At 43.3% G+C, this 25,430-nt stretch overlaps 3 protein-coding genes across 3 annotated transcripts; 1 reads left to right on the top strand and 2 right to left on the bottom strand.

Annotated features, from left to right (window-relative positions):
- Window positions 1–1,738: 1,738 nt before the first annotated feature.
- dvl2 (dishevelled segment polarity protein 2) lies at window positions 1,739–15,458 on the bottom strand. The gene is made up of 15 exons (XM_030780181.1): window positions 15,298–15,458; window positions 11,749–11,818; window positions 9,647–9,795; window positions 8,530–8,639; window positions 8,141–8,270; window positions 7,263–7,353; window positions 6,963–7,032; window positions 5,997–6,136; window positions 5,492–5,568; window positions 5,201–5,268; window positions 4,806–4,928; window positions 4,469–4,600; window positions 3,367–3,543; window positions 2,529–2,747; window positions 1,739–2,274 (listed from the first exon to the last, which is right to left on the bottom strand). Exons 1-15 carry the CDS (start codon window positions 15,456–15,458, stop codon window positions 1,739–1,741), a joined length of 2,253 nt encoding a protein of 750 aa, XP_030636041.1.
- Window positions 15,459–18,263: 2,805 nt separating this feature from the next.
- On the bottom strand, window positions 18,264–18,878 carry LOC115816165 (RING finger protein 222). The gene has a single exon (XM_030779134.1). It carries the CDS (start codon window positions 18,876–18,878, stop codon window positions 18,264–18,266), a length of 615 nt encoding a protein of 204 aa, XP_030634994.1.
- Window positions 18,879–23,316: 4,438 nt separating this feature from the next.
- On the top strand, window positions 23,317–24,610 carry si:ch73-335l21.4 (RING finger protein 227). The gene is made up of 2 exons (XM_030780208.1): window positions 23,317–23,821; window positions 24,017–24,610. The coding sequence occupies exons 1-2, from the start codon at window positions 23,368–23,370 to the stop codon at window positions 24,073–24,075; spliced, it is 513 nt and encodes a 170-aa protein (XP_030636068.1). The 5' UTR covers window positions 23,317–23,367; the 3' UTR covers window positions 24,076–24,610.
- Window positions 24,611–25,430: the final 820 nt, after the last annotated feature.

Here is a 25,430-nt window from a genome sequence, read left to right as displayed (position 1 = left end):
TTCAAACGTCAATCTCTTAAAACCAGGACAGCTGGGGTCACCTAATTTCCAAACACGAAGCACAAACGTATGAAGATTTCAACTAGTCATTTCGTCGTCATTTAATGGACTATATAACAAAACCAAGTCACTTCTCATCACAATGACAAACAAAAGCCATCATTCTTCTATTACAAATTTATTTTGGAAAAAAAAGAAGAAAAATGCAAAAGTGACAAGATGAATCAAATAAAGTGACACCTGAGGGTGTCCCTGATTGGTTCTTTGAAATACCGTCTCTTCATTCAGCACCTGTGGAATTTTACTGCAGCTCTATTCAAAATTCATACAAAATGTGAGTTTTGTCTCTCATTCTAAAAAAACAAACAAACAAACCATGAAACATGAGTACAAACAGGAATCCCAGACATTAAAAAAAAAAAACCCCACTCCATTCCCAAAGTACCTTTTTTGGTATAAAAATTTTCCAGGACCATTTTCAGTACCACAATTCTACAGTCTATTTCCACACTTTTTTATAGGGCACATTTTTCTCCATATAACGACATGCGAGTTTCATTAGAGCAGTAACAGCATTTGAAATGACCGTAGAAAAAAATATTCTCCCTAATCAACGAACACCCTAGCTTCACATTGGAGTTTTACTGTTCTGCACTTCTGCTTTTACACATTAAAATCAGTATAGATCAGTATAGCATAAGGTAAATGTAGTCCTTCAGAGAAAAAAAACCCCAAAAAACTTGGCACACTAAGTTTAGCAACTTTTACCTCCCCCATCAACTGTGCAGCTTTGTGTGTGTACCTACATTATTTACAAAACTCTTTCAGTTTAAAGAAAAAGAAAAATATTTTCCCTGTTCAGACTATCTGAACTGTCTTGGGAAATTCAATTTTATAACATTTGTGTTTTATTTCCTCATTTTAATTTCAGAAAGGTCTAGAAAATTCTATAGCATCTGAAGGAGACTTCCTGCATGCCTGTGAGCTCTTGCTGATGGACACCTGCCCAATTTAGTTACTTCCCAAGAAACCAAAACAAAAATGTGGAACATATCATTTCAGTAAATGGTGTGATTTAAAAAGTACACATGCATACCTCTTTACAGATGATGCAAAGATGAAAAAAAAAACAGACCCAAAGATGCGTTACAGGATCAAAAGGACTGAAACAATGCCAGTTGCAGCAAGTTCAAGTTGCCTTCTTCTTTTTAAAAAAAAAAAAAAAAAAAAAAAACTTCCAAGAAATTTTGTGAAGGACTTCAAAGACGTTAATATCTGATAACGATCAGTTTATTAGTTTACAGGAAAACACAACAGACTGTGAAGGCCATGGGGAAGGAGCCACTTTTTTCTCTCACTCAGGATCAAAGGGTAGAGGAGGCGGGACTTAATGAGTCTTGTGCCAACATGGCAGAGTTTGTCTGAGAGAGACTCTTGTGCTAAAATTCAAACAGCCAAGAGTTTTTTTTTTTTTTTACCCCTTGAACTTATAACTTCACTATTAAACCCTGTTCTAACCAAAAAGGGCAGACACCACCAGATATTGGAGGTTCTATCCCTGCAATCACTTCAAAAAATATTCATATACAAAAAAATTCATATATTTCGGTCATTCGCTGAAGACAGATCACAGTTATCACAAAACATCTGAGTGTTGATCACAGATTATTCAGTAACACACACACACACACACACACACACACCTATCCAAACACACACACACATAGTCTGCCCTTCATTACATCACGTCCACAAAGAACTCACTGGGGTTACCCATGGCCAAGTGGAACGACTGCCTGGAGGCAGTCAGCTCTGGCGGGACTGACCCCAGGTCACGAGTTGGGGGGGCTCCAGGTGGACCTCCAGGGTTACTGGGGGGAGGTAGGGCTGGGTGTGGGGGTGCACTAGGTCCCTGAGGGTGGGGGGCTCCTAGTGCAGGGTGGTGGGGGTGCGGATGCTGTGGGACCATCATGACGACCATGGGGTTGTAAGGGATGGGGATGCCGGGGGGGTACGGGGACAGGTGAGGGGGGAGGGCCCTGTGATGTGAGCGCTGGCTGCCGTGGCTGTGCTCGCTGGGCGTGGCCGAGCCGTGGTCCCGCCTCAGGCTGCTGCGCACCGAGTATTCCGATTCGCTGCCGCTGCCCGAGCGGGAGTCGGCCCCGCCCCCGCCGCCGGGGGATTTGTCGTCCTGGCCGCCAGCCGTGCTCCCTGTCGTGCTCTTACTCCTCCTCCTCTCTCCCTCGCTCCTCGTAGAACCACTGCTCCTGCTCCCTGTTAGTTTAACAAATCAAACACGTTTAAAATAACGTTTAACACATAAACACATATAGAATTTTTTCAAAAGTATCCAAATGTATGATTTCCTCATTTTCATATAGCTTATTCATTTACAGTAGAGAGACTTACTGTACAGAAATTAATTTAGTTGCCGAATTATTGGCGTGTTTTTTTAGTGATACATAAAATTCCAGTGTCTGTAGCAAACACGTTTTCCCAAACGGGATAAAGCGAGAATTGTGTCTTACCCTCGCTATGCTGGCTGCCCGTGCTGCCTGGGGCGTAGCTGTAGCTGCTAAGCTCGTGGTAAGGTGGAGGCTGAGTGGAGTAAGGGTGGGGGTACTGGTAAGGGAAGGAGTGGAGCATGGGCCAGGGCGTTGCCCCTGGCAACGGCAGTGGGGCCAACGTGTCCTGGTCTGAGGCACCGCTGGAGCCATCGTTATCGTTCAGAGAAAGGTTGGCCATGTCTGAGAGAGGAAAAAGAAAATGAGGAAGACCAGAAATGTGGGTTTGTATAAGGCGCTTTCAGACTGAACAGTTCTAGGGTCTCATTCCCCCTGAGGAGCTCCCCCTAGAACTAAATATGTTCTAGGGCTTTTTTTTCTGTTTGCATTCGCACCGCCAGGAGGAACGCAGAAGTGACATAAGCCGGCCAACGGTGGTGTAGCAACGACACGCTAAGAGCTGTTGTTTACACGGCTAACCAGGGTAGCTACACATTTTTAAGTACAAATTTAATGACTTTTAAGACTCTCTAAATACCTCTAAAAGGAAGAAGTAATACCATTACCGCAGCAAAAGAAACTGACAAACTAGACCACAGTAAACACACTTAAGAGTTTTCTTGAATTTGAATAACAGAAATATTGAGTGTACATTAGATAACATAACTGAACATCCCTCCCCTCCTACAATCCCAGACATTTTAAGACATTTTTAGACCTGAATAACAAAAACTAAATTTAAGATGTTCAAAGACTTTATATTTTACCCAGATTTTTAAAAAGGGTGGATGCAATCACCGTATACCTATGTCTGGACCAATCGGCAGTGGTGTAACTGTGGAGACATAAGTTCAACACTCACAGTTTTCACAGTTGCTGAAGTCTCCGAAGACGTAGTAGCACTGCTCTGAGAAGGTGATTTTATTGACGGTGTGTCTGATGAAACCAGCCTTCAGCAGGTTACTGGCATATTTACGCGCCTCACGCCGATCCTGAAACCCCTCGATGTGGTGATACAGCCATTCAACCACGTCTGAGCCTGGATACACATGTAAAAAAAACACATACATACACACACACACGTGCACGCACACAAGCACAAGCACACGCACAGTGAAGGAGAAATTCATTGGTGGTTGTTGCTATCACAGTTAATCTGCCTAATCCTTGAAGACCTCCTGTAAATACTCTTAGCCATGGTGAATCTGTCTCTACTCCTCACTACAGGAGATCTTTTCAGTCGTCTTTTTTACGATTCAGGGGGAGCGTGTCTAACGCATCTAAAATGCCAGAAAACAACGTTTCCCTTCCAAACTGGAATGGCCCAGGAATAACCATCATCATTACAAACAGGCACATCACTCTTTTATCCACATAATGAGAGAGAGAAGGAAACAAACAGAGAGAGAGAAACAAACAGAGAGAGGGAGGGGAAGGGAGCAGTACAAGGCCTTCTGCAGTGTCAGGAACAGTTTGGTGAGGAGGTGTAGGAAGGCTCCTCTCTCCTGTATGTTTTGTGATGTGTTTTGTCCTCCTCTCTCCTGTATGTTTTTGTGACGTGTTTTGTCCTCCTCTCTCCTGTATGTTTTGTGATATGTTATGTCCTCCTCTCTCCTGTATGTTTTGTGATATGTCCTCCTCTCTCCTGTATGTTTTGCGATATGTTATGTCCTCCTCTCTCCTGTATGTTTTGTGATGTGTTTTGTCCTCCTCTCTCCTGTATGTTTTGTGATGTGTTTTGTCCTCCTCTCTCCTGTATGTTTTGTGATGTGTTTTGTCCTCCTCTCTCCTGTATGTTTTGTGATGTGTTATGTCCTCCTCTCTCCTGTATGTTTTGTGATATGTCCTCCTCTCTCCTGTATGTTTTGTGATATGTCCTCCTCTCTCCTGTATGTTTTGTGATGTGTTATGTCCTTCTCTCTCCTGTACTCTCCTGTATGTTTTGTGATATCGTATGTCCTTACCCAAAAAGGCGTTGGGGATGGTGATCTTGAGCCACATCCTGTCTCTGACCTCCAGACCAGACTCGGGAGAGGCCATGGCCTTTGCCACTGATGCCATGTCAGAGTGTAGAGACAAGTTAAAGTCATCAAAACCTACACAAAGAGAGAGAGAAAGAGAAAGAGATTAATTAATGATGAAAAGGGGTTAACAAGAGACACTAGTATTCTGAGACTACAAAGATGACAAATATCAGAAAAAGAAAAAAAAAAGCTCACAGTGACAAAAGAAGAGAGAGAGTATGACGGACAGCATCAATAAGATTAAAAAAAGGAAGAAAAAAACCCCAAAAAGACTCACGTTCAGTCTCGGTGACAGAGGAGCTGGATGTGATGGTGCTAGCGGGGTAGGGTGGGTACCCCCCCGTCATAGCCACAGAATGACTGACCCACGCTGCCGGGTCTATGGGTCGGATCGGCTCATCTGACAGAAAAAGGGGGAGAGGGTGAGACAACTTGTTGCCAATAAAACTAAAATAAAATTAAAGGAAAAAAAACCTCATAGAACACACAAATGCTAATAACCACAAATCAAACACTTTATGGAAGCACAACAATGTATCCTGATTCAATCCAAATTCCACTATATCTAAACGCATTTTTAAAAAAAATATGACTGCATTAACCATGTGTGTGGCGTATAGATCAGAGGAGAGCTGGGTGGATTCTGAATGGGTTAGTTCAGCAGTTACTCACTGCGTGGGAGAGTGAAGTAGCCCTGGGGAGATGGATCCCAGCACTTAGCCACAGTCAGGGTGATTGGCCTACGATGACACAGGCGCACAGAGACACGGGGACGGAAAGAGAAAGAGACGGATGGAAAGAGAGATAAACACGAGCGTGGTTTCATATCATCGCTTAGATTGTCTGTTCATGTGGAACGCACTCTTGCACATACAGATGTGTAATCACACACACACACACACAAACACACATACACACAGAGTTAAATGAGTGTTTATGGTACACACACTCTGTAAGACTCACCCTGGTTTATGAACAATGTCTCTCAGAACCCTGACCGCATCGTCATTACTCATGTTTTCAAAGTTTATGTCATTCACCTGAGGAACGGAGAGAATTCAACATCAGTTCACCCGCATAAAAACTGCCACGAACGACAAACATCCATTACTGAAGAATTATAACTATGTATGTGAATGGGCGCTGGTATTCAGAGGCATCCCTGCTGTTTGACCAGTTCTCAGTCTTTACCCCTAAGAAACTGAGACGTGTGCAGACATAAATACCACTTTACTCTTCTTTTCCCATCCAGCATGATCTATCATTGGAATTCAAACCGAGCCATTCGAAGAGCCTGGTTTGACAACGCACAAGTGAATAGAGATGAATAGTCTGCTTAATGGCTCAGTGTTTGGGAACAGTTAGCACCCTCAGGCGCACCCGTACAACACTCTTCACACACACACACACACATACACACACACACACACACACACACACACACACACACACAAAAACACACACACACCTGTAGAAGCATGTCCCCAGGTTCAATGCGTCCATCTGCGGCCACGGCACCTCCTTTCATGATGGAGCCAATGTAGATGCCTCCATCTCCTCTCTCGTTACTCTGACCCACAATGCTGATACCCAGGAAATTATACTTCTCTGTCCCCACAAAACACACACACACACACACACAAACGGGAAACAGATTTTACATGGCATGAAAATTTTCAATGAAAAAAAAAACTAGAGAAAGAGGGTAATAAGAGAAAGAGAGGGAGAGGAGGGAGAGGCATGAGCCCCTTTCACACATGCACTGCGACCCTAAAATAATCGGGATTCTAACCAGAGAGGCTGTGAACAAAAAGGTCCGAATCGGTCGACTTGGATTCTAAACGGACTTTATTCTACCAGCCCCCTAGTACAAACTCTGTTTTCTCTCCCTTTGGGTCCGTGTGTGAATAGAGCGGTTTGTACTCCGGAGTATGCACAGCGAACAAGTGGGCGTGTTGATATTGTTTCTAACATGCGACAGGCACATAACCAGAAGAATACAAACATCCCAGGGTGAAGAAGAAGGGTCATTTAAATGAAGACGCCAACGAAAATGTCTAACTGAAGAGGCGATGAGATTCGGGGACGTCTGCCGGTAAGGCCCGACACCGAAATCGTCAGACAAAAGTCGGTAGCCTCATCTGCTTTTTTGGATTTGTTGTAAACAAAACAGTGTGATTTTCGCAGGGTACTTTTTGCGTCATGTCCTGCCTCCTGCACGCTCTACCCAGGCGCCAGCCCCCGCCTAAACCAAACGCAGTATTTTGAGTATGTATGAAAGCGTCTGACTCGGACTATCTGCTGCTGTGTGCTGCGTGTGTGAAAGAGCAACTTCGGACATAATGCGAACCTGATTCTGTGGTTATAGTCTGTAGCGCCTATGTAAAGACAGGTATGGAGAGGTGAGAGAGGCAGATGGGGGGTGGAAGCTTACCCATATTTAGTGTCACAGTAATGATGTTAAGGGACATTGTTGAGTCTGTCACACTGCTGAAAGAGGAAGCCTATACATTATGGAGAGAGAAAGACAAAAATGACAGTTTGCAAAGATAAAAAAAAAATATTGAAAGGACAGAACTATTCCACTTTTACTCCAGTCTCCATAGTAACCTTCCCCTCTAAACTAACTGTCATACCAGTAAACAACTAAAAAAAATTAAATGACACTGGATGGATGGAGTTTAATGTATCTGTTCATTCTTCTATGTGCGTTGTGTATATTTGGGTGTAGTACCCTCTCTAGGCGTGGGGGGCGCTGTTTCCTGCGTCTGCGGTGCCGTTTGAGCAGTCTGGAGGCTGTGCTCTGTTCTGTAGAGCTACTGAACCTAAAGATAGGTGCGGCCACACAGGCACACACACAGACACACACACGCAAATCAGAAACAGGCATCACACAACATGCCATAAACATGTACAGCACTGACAGATTGGCTCAGTGAATGAAAAACAAACACACCACTGTGCATATTAAAATGGTTTGAGTATGTGCTTTTATGCCAGTGAAATTTGTGCCTCTGCATGTGTGTGTGTGTGTGTGTCTTGGTGTTTGGGACAGTTTTACTCTCTGTGGGTATACTGGGTGTGTGTGTGTGTGTGTGTGTGCGTCTTGGTGTTTGGGACAGTTTTACTCTCTGTGGGTATACTGGGTGTGTGTGTGTGTGTGTGTGTGCGTCTTGGTGTTTGGGACAGTTTTACTCTCTGTGGGTATACTGGGTGTGTGTGTGTGTCTTGGTGTTTGGGACAGTTTTACTCTCTGTGGGTATACTGGGTGTGTGTGTGTGTCTTGGTGTTTGGGACAGTTTTACTCTCTGTGGGTATACAGGGTGTGTGTGTGTGTGTGTGTGTGTGTGTGTGCGTGTGTGTCTGTGTGTCTTGGTGTTTGGGACAGTTTTACTCTCTGTGGGTATACTGGGTGTGTGTGTGGGTGTGTGTGTGTGTGTGTGTGTGTCTTGGTGTTTGGGACAGTTTTACTCTCTGTGGGTATACTGGATGGGTGTGTGTGTGTGTGTGTGTGTGTGTGTGTGGGTATACTGGGTGTGTGTGTGTGTGGGTATACTGGGTGTGTGTGTGTGTGTGTGTGTGTGTATGCTCATGCGGTGGTCATCTCCATACCTGCTCATAGTGTCATCGTCGTCAGAGTCACAGAAACTTGTTGTCTCCAGTTCACTGCTCATGACCGTGGTGGCACTCTCATAACCTGCCAAATGTCGCTCCAGACGAGATTGGCCATTCAGCCGTGAGCCTGACACACAGAGGAAGAGAGAAGGAAGAAAAGGATGCAAGGAAGAAAGGAAAAGAAAAAAAGGAAGAGAAAAAAAAGAGAGAAATTACGCTAGAGTAGTATATGAGACCGAGACAGATGTATGCGATATCTCAGAACTTCCAGCTGAACCATTTAACTATATCAATACGTAACAGACCCGGTTTAGTTATTAAAAGTGGAAAAGACATTCGGGTTCTGTGGTTCTGTGACGGGAGCTGGGCCGTGCCGCGTCTCTCACCGTGCTGGTCCACGTTGTCTCTGTGTCTGGGTCTCTCTCTCCTGAAGGACACCACTGACTCTGTCTCAGTCTGATCATCCAGAGTCTCCACACTGCCCGTAGCGTTCGGACTACAGCACGCACACACACACACACACAAAGTTTCACATTTATAATAGAGCACAAACACCTCTAAAACACTCACAGTTCAGCAGAAAGGGCAAAGAACTGTAAACATGACGTAAAACGCTCAGGAAAAAAATCCAGAGGAAATGACAATCAGATATTTCACAAATGACAGGAAGGCAAACTGCATATCACATTGCAGTCATAACACATTTTATAGCTCTCAGTTTCATCATCATATTCATCGCTTTGGCTCCAGTTGGAAACCTAATCTCTTAACCCGATGCCATTAGGGATGTGAAACAGGATGCGCTGGGAGAAGGTTCATGAGAAAGGTGCAGAAGAAAAGGTTTCCATTCAGTAACCCGTCAACTGCTGGGTTAGGTTCCACTGTACCTCATATATAGGACTCTATGCTTATGCTATTAAGGGAATGGCTGATTCAAATGTTTCAACTACTTTATATTGAAAATAGCACAAAAAACAGGTGGAAATGGGCTCTTTCAGTCCTCCATCCATATAACAGTCTACTTCAAAAGGCTAGACCAGGTGAGACATTTTATAGTTAAAAAGGTGCCTCCAATAGACTTAGTAGGGTGTCTGTGCATGTGGATGACATCATAACAGTCTGTATGTCTGTGTGAAAATCATTCACATTGTAGGGGATGGGTGTGGGGGAGTACCGTATTTAAGAGAAATGCTTTTCATGATTTAAGAGAATTTTGTCTTCAAGAGAAACGCTATTCATGGGCTTATTCTGCAATTCTAATCCTTTTCCATGCTGTTTTACATGTTTGAGGATCTGAAAACACTGGACGGGTGTGTCAGATGTGACAGACACTCCGCCAAGCCAATACGCGGGCAGAACTGCATTCACCTCTTCTTTCAACTTATCACCAACTTATACTGTCATTTGTTCAAGAAGGGCTCCAGAGAGGAGTCTATGGGTTGTTTTAAAATGGAGTGAAGGAAAGGGAGAGAGAGAAAGAAACAAAGAAACAATAGGCCGTACTGAAAGGAGGGAGGTCTGGAGTCTCCAATGCCTCCTGTTCTCTCGGCAGGTGGAGGAGGAAGGGGAGGCGGAGGAGGTGAGGGCTGTGGTCGTACTTCCACAGGAGGAGCTGGAGGCTCAACAGCAGCAGGACCATCAGAGGAGACCAGCTGTGTGAGAGAGAGAGAGAGAGAGAGAGAGAGAGAGAGACAAAGAAAGAGAAAGAAAGAGACAGAGAACAGCATTTACATAAAGAACAAATACTGCACTGGTATAGGGTATATTTCAGGGAGTCTGAGAACTTGACAGAGAACAAATGGGTGGAAAATAAGATATGAATGAAGGGAACGGTCAGTGTGTTAACAAAGTAATCATATTTCGTCTCACGTACTGCTATTCATTTTGCCCTCTCCTGAAAACAGGAACAATCAGTGCACACACAGCTCTGGGCTATCCGGTGTCGAGCGCGTTACACAAGCTTCATACTTAAATGACACATACACGGCAGGAGTTTTGTGAAGGGCTGCAAAGCACCTGGAAAACACATCCGTCCATCTCAAACTATTCCCCTGATTTAATGTAACCTGGATCCAATTACTGTGCAAAAACTTCCTTTATAAAAAGACAAAAAAAAAAAAACAGCGCATCATCTTCACGATGGTCCCGCTGCTTCCACTCTTAAAAACGTCCCAGTCAGCCAATTCGGCCGCAGGTGAAGAGTTGTGGAGAGGTTTGTTTAAGCCATGTTTAAGAAATCACTCCTCCATTTGAGAAAGAAAGAGAAGAGGGCCCCTCTAGGGCCAGGTGGAGGAAGACAGACCACACACACACACACACACACACACACACACACACAGAGTGGACGTTTCCTCAGACTAATGGATGTGGAGTCTTTTGTACGGTTTTCCTCATGGGAACCATTTCTGTAGTCTGTCTACCGCTCAGATCGCATGTCTCCCCTGGCCAGCTTTAGTTTCGTGCAAACCCTTTTCAGACACTTGCACCTGCTTCTTTTTTTTGTCTTCCCGACCACAATACCTATAACCCTGGTGACACAGATAGTGCTTTTAAAGTCAACGAATCGCTAAACACAGTTTAACAGAGCGAAAACATGCCAAAGACAGAGGAGTTACGGCTGGAGGGATTTAAGGAAGCTTAAATGGAATGTTGGCCCATTGACGGAACACTGAATTGTCGTAACCATGACGTCAGACCTCTCGAGTTGTGTCTGTTAACGAAGGCATTTGCTTTGTATACGAGACATGTCTGTGTTTACACAAAGTGATTGTGACAGTTTGGGTTCATCATTTCACAGCTGTATGCTTCATTTAAAACCTGAAATGTTCTTTACAAGACAAAACAACAACAACAAAGTCAAGTCAAGTTCAATCTGCCTCCTTAACCATTAAGAAAACGTATCGACATACAACGTTTGAAATCACAGGAGGATACAAGGACACTCAAACGTAAAGGTGAAAATGAACTGATGGCAGTGGGTGGGTTGGAAAACAAACTGCATCAAAAAATAAACTTTCCTGTGTTCACATGATGAAAAATGAGTTTTCCACTGTATCTGCTGTGGGTCGCTTCTTAGGGAAACCCAGAGATCTTTTAACGAGATGAAAATATTCACTGGAGCTCCTTATTTCAAACCCCCACTTCCCAACGGAGACCAGTAAAAATATTTGAGCTCCACACAAACTGCTCCCCACTGTTTCCCTCTCCTCCTCTAAACCTTCCAGAGCTCTCTCTCTCTCTCTCTCTCCCTCTCTCCTTCCCAGGGAAGGTTCATTATGGCTATTGTTCAGTCATTTAAATGCAGCACAGTATTCTCCGCAGGGATTTCACCTCGCTGTGCACAAACGCTATCTCTCGTAAACCAAATACAAAACATAATTTTCAACGAGAGTAAAGAGCTAAAGGTCAAAATGCTCACATCACAGGATAAAACTTTTCAAAGTTTCTTAAAAAAAGCAGCTCAGTGGCACTATCCTCTCACAGACTCAAGTACTGTCATGTAATGTAGTGTTGCACGCTGTACATGGTTCGATACAAGAGAACAAAGAAATAGTGAGTGAAAGAGTGAGTGAAAGAGAGAGATAAAGAAAAACAAACATGTTTACCCAGGACACCACTCGTCCGTTAAAACAGGGCAGTTTGGCACTGTCATCTGAGATTTCCTCCTTCACCACCCTGTGAGGAGACAAAGCATTTGACAGTCAACACTACAGTTACAGGCCTGTCACTACAACACACACTCACACACACATACAACCCTGTGAGGAGAAACTACAGTCAACACTACAGTCACGGGCTTGTCACTACAACATACATGTACATATAGACATACAAACACATACAACCCTCTGAGGAGACAAAGCATTCAACAGTCAACACTACAGTCATTGGCTTGTCATTACAACACACAATCACACACACATGCACATACATGTACACACACACACACACACACACACACACACACACACAGAGTGAGGGTTAATAGTGTATAGTTTTGTTTGATCCCACACTCTTGACTGGCTTCACACAGATCTGAAGAAACATCCACGTTTCCTTTTTAATCCAATAACAAAAACATGTAACACATCAGAGGCATGTTCACAGTGACTGTAGACTGATGTGTTTTTATGCACAGAGGTCTAATCCTGCCCATAATTACTGCTCACATTCAGTAAACACTCCACACACATGGTCACAGATCTGTCTGAGATCACTGACAGATCCTGTGCGAGGTTGAAATCACAGCTGAAAGGTTTTGGCGCATATCAGAGTACTGGAAGGCAATATCTATATAAAAGTTTCAGCCATTCTGATCTTAGACCGTGTCTGGAACGATAAGGGAAAGAAATTTGCTGAGCTGCAGTGTTGACCGCTCATTAATAACTAACATATGACATCAAACAAACAGAGAACAAAACTTATTTTTTCCCCTCGACATATCTCTGTTTAATGTGTGCGGCGCTGGGAATACATATTAATGCGATTCAGACGCAGACAGGCTGAGGAAGTAATGGCCTTCCAAACAATGCAATTTTCCTCCCAATTCTCTTCTGCAAATAAACACCGTGACTTCACCAAAACTATTTCACACAAAACGTCCACATTCCTGTAAGCATCTACTGGTTGGCTTATCACGAAAATCCAGGAGCATGGCTAATCTATTTCAGACTGTCCTCTCACTCACACACACTGTCTGTTACATCATCAATCACTTACACACTCACACACACACCCATACAGAGTCTTCAGGACCAACAGACACACAATCATAAACAAACAGACAGCAGACAGGAGGGAGAGAACAAGGGAAAGGAGTAAAGATTAAAAGCCTCAAGGGAAGCAGGAAAGGAGAAAGAAAGGAGAGAAAGGAGACAGGAGAAGAGAAGAGAAGAGAAGAGAAGAGAAGAAAAGAGCAGAGCAGAGTTGAGTGCTGAAGTCTTGAGCAGAGATTTTGAGAGACCAAGAGAGAGAGGCAAAACAGAGAAAGAAAACCCCACAATAATAATAAAAAAAAAACAGAGAAAGAGAAACTCCGCAGCACAACAAAACAAATCTCCAAATTCCACTAACCTCCCTCTTGCCTCCAGCTTCCCCCCACCCCCCACCCCGGGCAGCTCCCTTCCTGTTGATTCTACCTTAGCCAGACACCCAGCAAATGGACCCTGTCCAACCCCACCAGCACTACCACACACAGTCAGTTTGACAGCTGGCTCAGGGGCTCAGGAAACAAAAACGGCACCCACAGTGTGTCTAGGGCTACAAGAACAGGCACAGAGAGACAGAGAGAGAGAGAGAGAGAGAGAGAGAGACCTGGGGGGGATTCTTGGAAAAAACCTGCCATATCGTTTTACGCTAGAGCTTAGACAACGACGCTGAGAGCTCTCAGACGCCAAGAGACTCCGCAGGCCTGGTGCAGGGTGTCTGCTACCCCGTGCCAGGTTCTGAGCTGAACGTTTGTGTGTCTTCAACACCTTTGCTGTAGAGAGGTAATGTTTTTATTCATGTAATTTTTAGGTGGTTTTGTTTTTCTTGTTTCCTTAGCTATCGTATAGATACTGTTGTTGTTGTTGTTTTTTTCTGTTTTCTTCTGTCATCTTTTGACTAACAAAACATTTGTGCCATCTGAGGAGGACTGGCAGAGTGTTAGTATTGTCACTGAGGAGAAATTGGGATCACAGGCTCTGTTTTTGTCCTCTAAGCTAAAAAAAAAAGCAAAAAAAAAGCACTGAGTTGAACTGACGTAACCTGACCTGAACTTGACAATCAACAAGTGTATCAATCAACAGAGCCAGCCCACCGTCCATGAGTTGACCACCCTGCCCTCGGGGATCACACAAACACACGCCCTATTCGGCACAACATGATTTGGTACGCTCTTTAAAAAAGAGACCATGACGGTTAACGGAGTGGTGGGATGGATAATCGTAAACGAAGCATTAGTATGTGCGAATGCATTATGATGTCATATAGCTAACGCACGTGCACTCTGTGGCAATGTGTGATTTGGGAGGTGGGTTCTATTCTCGTCCAACTGTTTTGACGGTTGAAACTTCTAAACTTCGTCGGTTTTCGGCACTCCAATCCTGAGGCGTAGTTTGCCTCTCCTCGTTTGTTTCTTTACTGCAATTAGCTTTTCATTTTCCCTGCTCCTTAACTTGAGAGTGAGATGCCTGAATGAGAAATAATTACCAACATACTTGATGTATGTGTGTGTATGTGTGTGAAAGAGAGAGAGAGAGAGAGAGAGAGAGAGAGAGAGTAATTAGCCTAGTATTCAAACGGAGTCTGTGGGATTTAGGAATAAGACTTGAATAGAAAACATGCGGACAAAACTGGCAAGTTTCCCAAAAGCGAGAGGAGAGGGAGGAAAGGAGCGAAGCTTTCAGCCCGTGATGGACACGAGCAGAATAAAAATTAGTAGAGACAGAATACCCTGAAAGATATGGGGTGGGGGGCTTTTCCCCCACCCTATTCTATGGTATACTACACGGATACGAAATAAAGAAAGCACAATATAAGTCGAGCTGTGAGGAGTTAAAGTGAAGGGGGTAAACAGAACGTGCAGAGCTAGATTGTCCAGGCATCTGAACGGTCCAGCTCCCTCTCTCGTTCTCTCTCTCTGTTGACTGTACCTGAAAATATTGCGTAATATTATTACAAGTATCTGGCATGCACGTAGGAGCGTAAGTGAAAAAGAATGTTTGCATACCAGTCCCAAAGCATCTGATTTTTATGCAGAGCACCGTATGGAAATGCAAAACAAAACATAAACAAAACCACAGCAAAAACAAGCACTGTCATTCAGTACCGCATCGAAACGCAGCACGAAATCTCGCTTGCTAACTGCATACGTTACTGTAATGCGAACCTGCAAACTTCACAAGGTTTTGAAACAAAGTTTCAAGTTGCAGATACTCCAGCGCTCTCCATAACCCCTTTTCCATGGAACTTATTTGACAAGTGACTACTGCAGCATTCAGAATATCAATGCGTCTTTGAAAAATTAAGAAAAGTTTTTTTCTCTGTGTTTTGTTTTGTGCAACGAATTTAGATTCCACTGGCTGCAAATACTGCGTATTGGCCAATCCATCTGCATGGCAACCTAGCCGCACGAGCAGACTCGCACAATCATGGGGCAGTCATTCACTCACCCGAAGTCCTGGTCCATAGACTTGAAGAAGAATTTGTAGTTGGGCTTGTTCAAAACTTGTTTAAAATCAAGCAAGGTTATTTTTTCCGCCGCTATGGGTATTTTCACTAAGTATGGGGTCTCCTCTTCGTCAATGTGATAAATAATTTTGGTTTCCGCCATTTTATTAGCGCCTTTACCTCACAGTCCCGAAAAAAAGTTTGTAGAGGTGATTGCTAGCTGGCTAAAGTTAGCTGGCCAACAAGAGGAGGGGGTCGAGGCGAGACGCTAGCGAACTACAATGCTATCAAGCCAGTTTTCTTTAGACAAAGCTTCCACAATAGAGGAAAGATAGTATCCAGATGCCGGGTTTATCCTTCAGTCGCTGAATATCTCGCGCAAAACCTTTGGTGAACGCTGTCCAATAGGTTAAACGTTACACACACGGTTACATTCATACGGCCGAACTTCTTGCAACAACTTTTTCCCCCAACAACAACACAAGAGGGGGGTTTCAAAAAGTTTTCCCGAACGCAGGCCAACGCGGCGTGTGACGTAAGGGAGGTGACCCATTCACGTTCTCCCGACGTACCCCCGTCCCACCCGCAGCCTGGACTGTGTGTGAGTAACCCACGTGAAATAGAATACAGATACTTTATGACTTGTACAGGTAATGATGCTTTGTTGAGATGCATAGAATTTTCCGTCGCATACACTGAAAAGGGTTGTTGAAATCGTGGACATCGAAATATTAAATACCGACCAAAAATCTAATCCTTGTTAAGAAATAAAGGAGCGCATAACACTAAAGTTGGCTTTTGACAGTGTTTTTTTACAGTTATTCAACAGTGGCTTCATTTTTATTTTACAGTTACAGGGCAGGCAAGACTGAACTAAACTGAACAAGTATTCACTAAATACCAAAATTAACTCTAAAAAGTTGCCTCCGTGTTGGTTACTTTCTGAATCCCATTTCAATCCCACCCTCTCGATGATTTTTCCTCTTTTTTTTCTTGCGTAACGATTTATAACTGGATAGACCTTAAAGAAAAGAAAAAAAAACAAGCACATGATTACAAATGAGAGATGAAAGACCATTCAGAAGATTTACACTTGCGTATGATTTGAACATCCGATACGCTCCCCGTGGTATTCAAATATCAAAAGACTCGAGCGTTCTTGGCAAGAGTAGCCTAAATCAAAACTCCATATGGCTTAGTCATTTCTGGCTGCCAGAAGGACTGGAAGTATTTCGCGTGTCTTTCTAAATGCAATGAAGCGTAAAATATTTAGGCTACGTGCTTTGGTAGCGCTGGTGTCCGCGCGAACATAGAAATACAGAAACTAATTGTAATGCTTACAAGGATTTACATACGATACTAATTTCAGGCAAAATAAAATACCAAACATTATAGTTCCCACGTGAACCGCTAGAGGGACGTCCACACCTGAATATGCCCTCATACTGATTGGGTCCCTCTCAGCAGTGAATTCCCTAGTTGCAGTTGAATCGCTGGAGGTTTTGAGGAGCGATTTAGCAGCCAAATGCAAAGTTCATCAGTTGTCGTGTCTGTTTTGGCGCGCGGAAGGACTGTGTAAGAACGAAAGTGCACATACGTGCTGAACGTGAGAGTTTGGAGAAAGAATTCAAAGACACTGATCATTTCATTTCACTTTGCTTAATTTCAGTGAATGCCAACAGCAAATAAGCAGTCTATTCTTTCCGAAAGCGTGTGTATGTTTTTTGTTGTTGTTGTTGAACTCTGTGCATGTGGTCCGGACATGTAACGTGACAACAGGCAATACAGGAGTGATTTTTTTCTTCACGTTTAATACGCTTTAATTCATTTTCATTTATCTGTTCACTGGTATAAATTAATAAATGCATAAGTTCAGACTGGTCACTGTTCACATCATGTTCCATTATAAAACCACGGTGTCACAGAAGTGTTTCTGCTGTAGACCACTATTGCACAATCATCATTTTCACATTCCAGCACAATCTTAAAGGTTTAATGGACAGTCTTGCTATTCTCTTTGTTTTACGTTTAGTCAATAGACACGCTGGTCATTTTATCAATGAAAATCCTAATGTTGTTCACGTTTAATAACGTGTGAAAAACGTAATTCACATAAACGAGATATCCACATAAAAACATCTATCTCATAACATCAGAAATGTTTCAGTCAATCGTTCAAATCTTATTTCACACAAATGATATTGCACAAATAAAATATTTGGATAAATATTCATGTAACAACCTATCTTTATTAACCTCAGAATATATACAGACTTAATAAGAGCGGACATGTCTTTTCCACACAATGGAAGGATAATGGGTGAGTCACATATCTACATTCACATGCACAGTCACAGTACATCTAAGTGGTGTTTTCAAGAAATCAGTGGCTTCACATTCTAATACAATGTAAATTTCGATTTTCATCAACAGCATAAAAAGCTATTCCTTTAAAGTGTGTGGTGTTTACATTCATTTGACAGCTCATTTGTAACAATGAAAAGTTACAGAAAATGCATGATTTAGACTTCACACTTCTGGGGTTAGAAATTAGCTGGTGTTTTTGTTGTTTCTCAGAGACAAAAAAGTAAGTTCTCCAAGGTATCTTCAATCATTATGACAAAAGCTACAGTTGTTCCACACACAGAATCTTCATATTTCTGTAGATTTTCTCTCATTACTTTATTTCTTTAGGGATATTAACTCACCTCTGAAGGCACATCCTCTGTTGTGAAGTCTGTCACATTGTCACTGTCTGTCTCTCTCCTTCTCCCTCTCACTCCCTCTCTCTCACACGCATGCACACACACACACACACACACACACCCTTAGTCTCACATTTTCTCCCTTTTTCTCTCTTCCACACAGATACTCATACTCACACTGTCTCCCTCACATAGACTCCCCACCAAAACACATGCTTAAACTGTAACACTCTCTCTCTGTCTCTCTCTGTTGCCCCTTCACCTCAGTTGTGGAAGAAGCTAGGCCCAAACACTACCCCCATCACACAGGTAAACACAAACAAGATCCAAAACAGCACTGCCATCAGCTGTACACAAAGCAGCGTCCGTCGATGCCTGTGCAGCACCTCCACCTCCCCTCGGAAGGCCCCTGAGCTGGTGGGAGAGGGCAGACTCTCTCTCTCACCCATCTGCTCCACACGCAGGCTCACAGTCGGCAAGATGATGAAACGCGCATCCCGCGCTTCCAGCGACAGCACCACCCGTTGGGTGACAGTGGCCAGGCGCGTCGTCACGGACACGGGCATCCGGAAGGCCAGCGGAGGGAGGCGGGCGAGGATCCGGGAGTTACAAGGCAAAGAGTGGGTGTCGCCATCCTCCAAGTGGGTGGGGTGTCGGCAGAGGGGGCAGGAAATGCAGGTGGGGGTTTGTGGGTCCGGCAGGTTGAGGGGTGAAAGCTGAATGTTGCGTAAGCATTCGGTGCAGAAGACGTGGAGACACTCTAGCATTCGTGGGCATTTGCTGCCCTGGTTATACTCCTGATAACAGATGGGACATTCCACCTCTGCAGAGTCATTAGCACACAACAGTTCCTCTGAAGACTGAGTAGAACCAGACATCTCTGATGTGATGGCTACTGGAGAAGGTTTTTCATGGAAAGGATGAAACAATGAATACCCAGAATGGCCCCCTGTTGTTTGGAGGACCTGTGGAACAAACCGCTGTTAGTGGAGCAACAGCCTAGGTTTTCTTGCTAGGCTTGCTGCTTCACGCTTTCTGAAAACTGATAATCTCTGTGATTTTGTTTTGATGAAATCAAAGGCAGTCAAAGATTGTGTACTGCAGCACTCTCTGTTTGCCTCAAAAGTACACAGATTGTCTCTAAGCAACTCTATCATAGAAAATCTCAAGAAGAAACGACACAGCAAGGCAGCATGGTGCGTTGGAACAGCAGTGCAGCTGTTTAAAAGTGATTTCAGTCCGGTCTCTGGCATGACACTGATAGAGGAAGAAAGTTTTGTCCGTGTCTGTGTCCAGAAAAGGAAAAAAACTTAACATTGTGAAAATAAAAAGTGTAGAAGAACATGATAACTTTTAGCCCTAATGCAATAGGATGTGTAGCAGCCAAGTTGGAACCAACATTGTCAAGATCTGACAGGTTGGTTCTAGTTCTAAATAAACAAAAAGTGAAACACCCTCTCTCTCTCTCTCTCTCCATCTTATGTATGTGTAAAAATATAAAAATAGGAGAATCTTTGTGTGTAAGAAAATAAGTGAAAGAATGGGTTAAAAATACTCAAAATTGGTTGTGTGACTTAGAGGAAGTTATAGTCTAAATCACTGGTTTGTATGGTTGTGTTGCTGAGTTTAGGTAAGTGTTTAACAGATCAGTGTTAACAAGCACTGTGGTGCCTTTGAGCAAAGTGATAGCTTGCTCAGACAGGCCTTCTCAAAAATATTATCCACATATGATTTACTGTAATTGCTTCCTGAAAAAGCAAACAAGTTAATGCATAAAAAACTGTTGCAATGCAATTTGGCTTACTGACTATGTGTTTTTTGTGTGTGGGTGAGTGCACACTTGTGAGCCCTTAATAAAAAAGAACCTGGATTTAGTAATCATTAAACAATACACACCCCAAAATAACTGTGATTGACTGCCCATAAAAACGTATGTTTCCTGGAAAAATGCAGTACATCCTGTATAGTAATCCCATCCAGGGAACTTCCATTCATCTGTTTAGTGTCTTCTGTGCTTTGATGGGTGTCAAGCTGTCTGTTCACTGACTAGAATCATAGCCCCAAACCTCACATCACATAGATACATGCAAAACAGCTCTCACTCACTCAGGGGGGTGGCTGCCTAGCAATACAAGTCTCTACTGCACTGGCAAGTGTCTGAGGAGATTAGATTAGCAGTCAAAATGGATTCTCATTGTGATTAAAAGTGAATATTGTTGCCAAGCTCTGGCTAATTTGTATTGTTTTTACAGGAGAGAAGGTTTATCATGGTTGCACAGTGCTGCACGTTACTGGAAGCCACTGACACATTTCAAGTCAATTCAAGCCCAAGCTCTTGTTCCCAAGGAGAACTCAGTGGCGTTTTAGAAACCTTTTGCGTGTTAATTTTCAAGCCAGGCATGAGTCTTGAAATACAAAGAGGCTTTGAGGTTGGTATATATTTTCACACATTAACGTTCAACAGTGAGCAAAACAATAGGAAGTCATTTCTCATGTTTACAGATTGCAGAGAGCGTGAGGCAATAGTTCCAAGTAGTAAAAAGTTACACATGTAGGTGTGTCCATGAAGAGTGTCTTGGCTGCAATACAGGACAGTTCATTATCATAAAGTTGTTGAAGGGAATTGAGACACTCACCTTTTGTGGACACTTCTGCTGGTTAAGGTGAACCAGGGTGCCTCTCCTCAGACGAAGTCTGCATGCCCATTTTAATATAATGACAAAGTATATCTGGTGAAGAGCTAGCCTGTGCCCTGACTCACACCAGTGTATGCTTTGCCACTTGCTGCTCTTCCTGTACGCCTCTGGTACATGTCAAGGGCTTTTGACGACGTCTTACCTCTCTCTCTCTCTCTCTCTCTCTCTCTTGCCTTTCTCTCTAAGCCTGGCCCTTTCCCTTGATGCCATGGCTTGATTCGCACCAAGGGGGTTCAAGCGAGTTTCCTTGACATTCATTACTAGGCAGTTGTTTAGTTGCTAGGGAAGGGCCCTCATTTAGAGACTGTGACTGCTTGAGAAAACTGTCTGTATTGTTTTGTTTTTCCCCATTGGACTCTCTCTTTCCCAGTTAAAGGCCCTTGTCTGAGAAACATTTGCCAAGAGATGGTTTTAGGTTTAAGGTGTGAAAAAATGTGTTGACAAAACACGACTGACTTTAACAGGAACTGCACCGGCAGAAACACGAAAGGGCCAGTCTTGTGTTCAGATTCAGGTCACTGTTCTGACGGTCACTCTTCAAATGCAGTTGTGACTTCATCCATCTGACGTAGGTTTGTAGTTGTGACTTCTCGAGGTGGTGGTGGGGGGGGGGGGCAGGTTCATGAGTTTAATCTCTCTGAGTCATGAAACGTTACTGAACGTTGGCCTTTTGGACCCTGATGATTCATCCCCTTTATCCCTCGCCTTCTCTTCTCTCTTTCATTTTTGGCGAACGTGAAGAGCGGCACATAATTTCACAGATTAGTGCTGACTATGCCAAAACAAACACCGCCCGGGGAAGGGAGGGGGGGTTGCGGGGATTAACGTACTTACCAGCATGTTAGTCGAGTAATCAACATTAACTTCTTGTCAATGGGTGTTTCTTTTTTCCCCTTCTTTTACAGAAACATTTCCAACGTTATCCTGTCTGCTCAAATTTCCTCACATTCATAACTGCCGGGGAAAAAAATAAATAAATAGAACCATCAGAATCGTTTAGTTTAGAGAAATCATTCTGTCATGTAAACAAACTCAGGAATTTCAACCAGATGTTAATTCAGTATTAAAACAAGAGAGTATTAGGACAAGAGAGAGGAAATGAGCACAACGTTTGCGTGAGCTCCGTCTCATTTAAACAAATGGTGGTGAAATCAAAATAAAGAGAGACAGAGACAGTGTCTACATGATGACTGGACTCAGATCATAGTTACGCTTTACTATGCACGTCTCCAAAACACATCGGGAATAAAACTGTAACTGTGAAAATCTTTGGTTGACGAAGTGCAGGCTTGGTGAAAAATTCACGCTCGAGCCGGAAACTCAACGTCTGGTGACACGCCTGGTTGAAGGCTACCTGCTGTTGATAGGCGTGGGAGGGAGGAGGGCGTTCTTGGAAACAGCCTCGGGGCTCACCGGGGCTTTGTTCGAACTATTTTGCTGAGAGTGTAGATGGCCAGCAAATCGTGTTCAGGCATTCGTCAAATTAGACGGTGTTCAGTTCCCTACATCTGGGGGATTTTTTTCGCCAGTTGCTCTAAGACAGTTGCTCAGCTACTTAACCGTCATCTGTAACAAACCCCTTTCATGTTTGCGTGAGCTTGCACAGTTCAGCAACTTGTATAAGACCGTGTACTATAATATTGCGTCATAAAGAACCCGTTGTTAATCGTAGAACGTGAAATTCAGCGTTAGTTGTTTTGCTGCATACCAGATACTATGTATGCTCGTGCTGAACCGAGACAGTGCGCTTTGGCTGACTCTTGTCGTATCCCCCGGCACCTGATGCGGAAAGTTCAAAAAATTCAGACCTCAAACAGAGAGTCTTTGGACAAGACTATAGCATAACAAAGACAGAAGCAGTCACGTGATAACTCAAAAGAACATAACCTGGAGGGTGTGATTGGGGCGATCGTGTTTCTGTGTTGTCTACCAATGACTTTACCTTTCCTTGGAACAGCGTCACGATACAAACTTGATAAGGTGAAGATGGCAAAGATCCAGGGTAATTCAACCGCTCCATCAAGTATCAGCGGGCAAAGTACTTTATTTGGTTTCACTGTGGTGCCCAAAGGGGGGAATTCCAGTCTCTCAACTTTTAACCAATGTGTTTAGTGCGCGCCTCAGCGTTGTACGAATACTTAAAATAGCCTAATTCATAAGTCTACAACTAATGTGTTTAACAGTTAATTGGTTTGCGTCAGCATATGAGGGCTAATGAATTTAGTATTAAGTTTCAAGTTGAAGTTTAAGTTTATTTAGAGCCCAAGATCACTGTTTACAGTCTCAAAGGGCTTTACATGCCCACATGATTACAACAAAACAGAGCATTATTGCTCTATTAGACTCCTGTACATGCTCATAACTTCGTGGTGCCTTCTCTTAGCTTAACTTATATTCATTAACCAGTTTCTGTTGAGTTCCAGCAACATAGGCGGAGTTTGTTGAGTATTGCTATGTGGCCGACGTGCCCACGCGCTGACATCATTGTGTTTTGAAATTACTGTTGCTAGTGGATTTTGGCAAAGTCCTTAAAAGGGAGAATCCCTCCTCCTACGCACTTCCCTTACAGCTTCGTAGCTATATAAAGACCTCTCTCGATACAGTAGTACAGTAGACAACTTGTGTTGCTTCGCTATCCAGCTATCTACAGGAGTTAACCGATTTGGGAAGGATGTGCGAGGATCTAGACTGCGGGATATGTTACCGCGTTTACAACACCGGCCGACGGTGTCCTCGATTGCTGAGCTGTAAACACAGCTTTTGTGAAAGTTGTCTGATAACCCTCTCTCGGCGCGCCCCTTGTCACTCCGCCAAGTCCCAGACGGACTCGACGATAGTCTGTCCCTTGTGTCGCCACGCCACTTCACTGACAGACGGCGGAGTGAAAGACAAGCTGCCGGTTGACGAAGACGTTTTGGAGCGCATGATGACATCTGGGGTCTTGGAGGCAAATTCAAACGATAACGCTGATGACGAAGAGCCACACAACGACACCTCCGACCACTGTTCAGTCACACAAACGGATTCAGATAACGACACATCACCGACAACGCGGAGAGGAAAGGTCTGGAGATCGCTCTGCCGGTTCTGTGATAAAATAACCGGGGGAAATCGCAGAGGAGACAGTGAGTACTTAAACCCCAATATTTCAAGTGTTTGCTTTATTTAACGCAACAGTACACAACAAAAGAATATTCGTTCACTCAAATACCAAGCTGAGGTGCCTGTCTACGGGTCACAATTTCTACGTAAGCACAATTTGTGCGTAAACTTTATATCGACAGACCTGAACCTTAATTTTTTCATGTTTTCCTGTCCAGGCTGTATGACCGATCAAGACGTGAGGGACCTGGCTCTGATGTCGTGCTACATGATCTGAATGAAAGCCCTGGGCGAAGCGCGAGGAAACCTCGGCAGTACGCCTCAAATGCAACTTCAGCGTATTTGGATGACGTACCTAATTTACGTAACACATTTCAAACGTTGAGTAGTAACACGCGCTGTTAACGTAATATGTCATGTAGTAGTTTAGGTTTGGAAAAAAATGTGAAGAAAGTGTGGAATCAGCGTGAACGGATGAACATGGTTGAGATTATCACACACAGACATGACCACGATAACAGGGTACATGTTGTCTGTAAGGACTTGGTAAAACAGTGTTACGCCTCCGTGTTTTGATTTTCGATTAAATTCTCCAAATCAAGGCCGGTTGCTTGGGATAACAGTCGATCACGTGCATGAAGAGTGTTGGATTGTGCTCGACGGGACTGGTGGAGTTTGACGAAGGGGTCTCTCCTTAGAGAATAATTGTGTATCAAGTCATGATATGATTTGTTATTTTAAATTTATGCGGCTCCATCATGTAAAATTTAACTTATTTTTTTTACGTTCTATTTATTTGTAAGTGAGTTTGTATGAATTAAAATAATTTATAATGAAATTTCTTATGATTGGTTTTTTTTCTTAATCTTACGTGTAGAAATATTAACACAGCTCAGCGTAGACTTTAATTAAATTAGTTTACAGTGCTTTGAATCATTTTAACTCGGTACTCTCACAGGATATCAACACCATAGCCTAGATCATTTTCGAGATCAAATGGGATATAACATTATCTAACTTAATAAAAATACTACACTGAAACTTTCGGGGTAATGGAGCTGCAGCTTGGGACAAGAGCGCGACATTCGCCGTTTTTGTTTTTTGGTTTTTTTCTTCTTGACTACAGTGGCAATGTATGTGGTAAGAAAAACAAAAACATTCCTGGTCACTAAGAATCACGGAAAAAGTACGATCAGCTATCACACTGTCTAAATGAACTTCATGGTGCATTGTTATAAAGCTTCCGGTATACGTTTCTTCCCTAGTTGTACAAAGTGTACATATCTGCCTCCTAAACCAACTAAACAATTTGTTAACAAGGTATAGGCCAACTCTGCAACTTAGGAGAATCATCCATATCATAATGCAGTAGTCACTTTTATCAACAACAATAAGCCTTATGCATGTAGAATGTTTTATCATTAAAATGATTAGCGACGAGTTAAAGACAAGCCTGCGACCTTTATACCTAATGGCCATTATTTGCAAAGACAGTTCAGAACATTCAGTTGAAGCTGTTCATCAGTCCTTAGTCTCTCCGTTGTGCGCTGGGCCAGAAAGTCTCAGTCAAGCCTCGCCACTGGGTGCAAATACTTCTAAAGCCATACATATCCAAGGTCACACATTTACATT

This window comes from Chanos chanos, chromosome 7, assembly GCF_902362185.1.
Source record: "Chanos chanos chromosome 7, fChaCha1.1, whole genome shotgun sequence".
NCBI lineage: Eukaryota > Metazoa > Chordata > Actinopteri > Gonorynchiformes > Chanidae > Chanos > Chanos chanos.
This window is presented reverse-complemented; position numbering and strand designations above follow the sequence as displayed.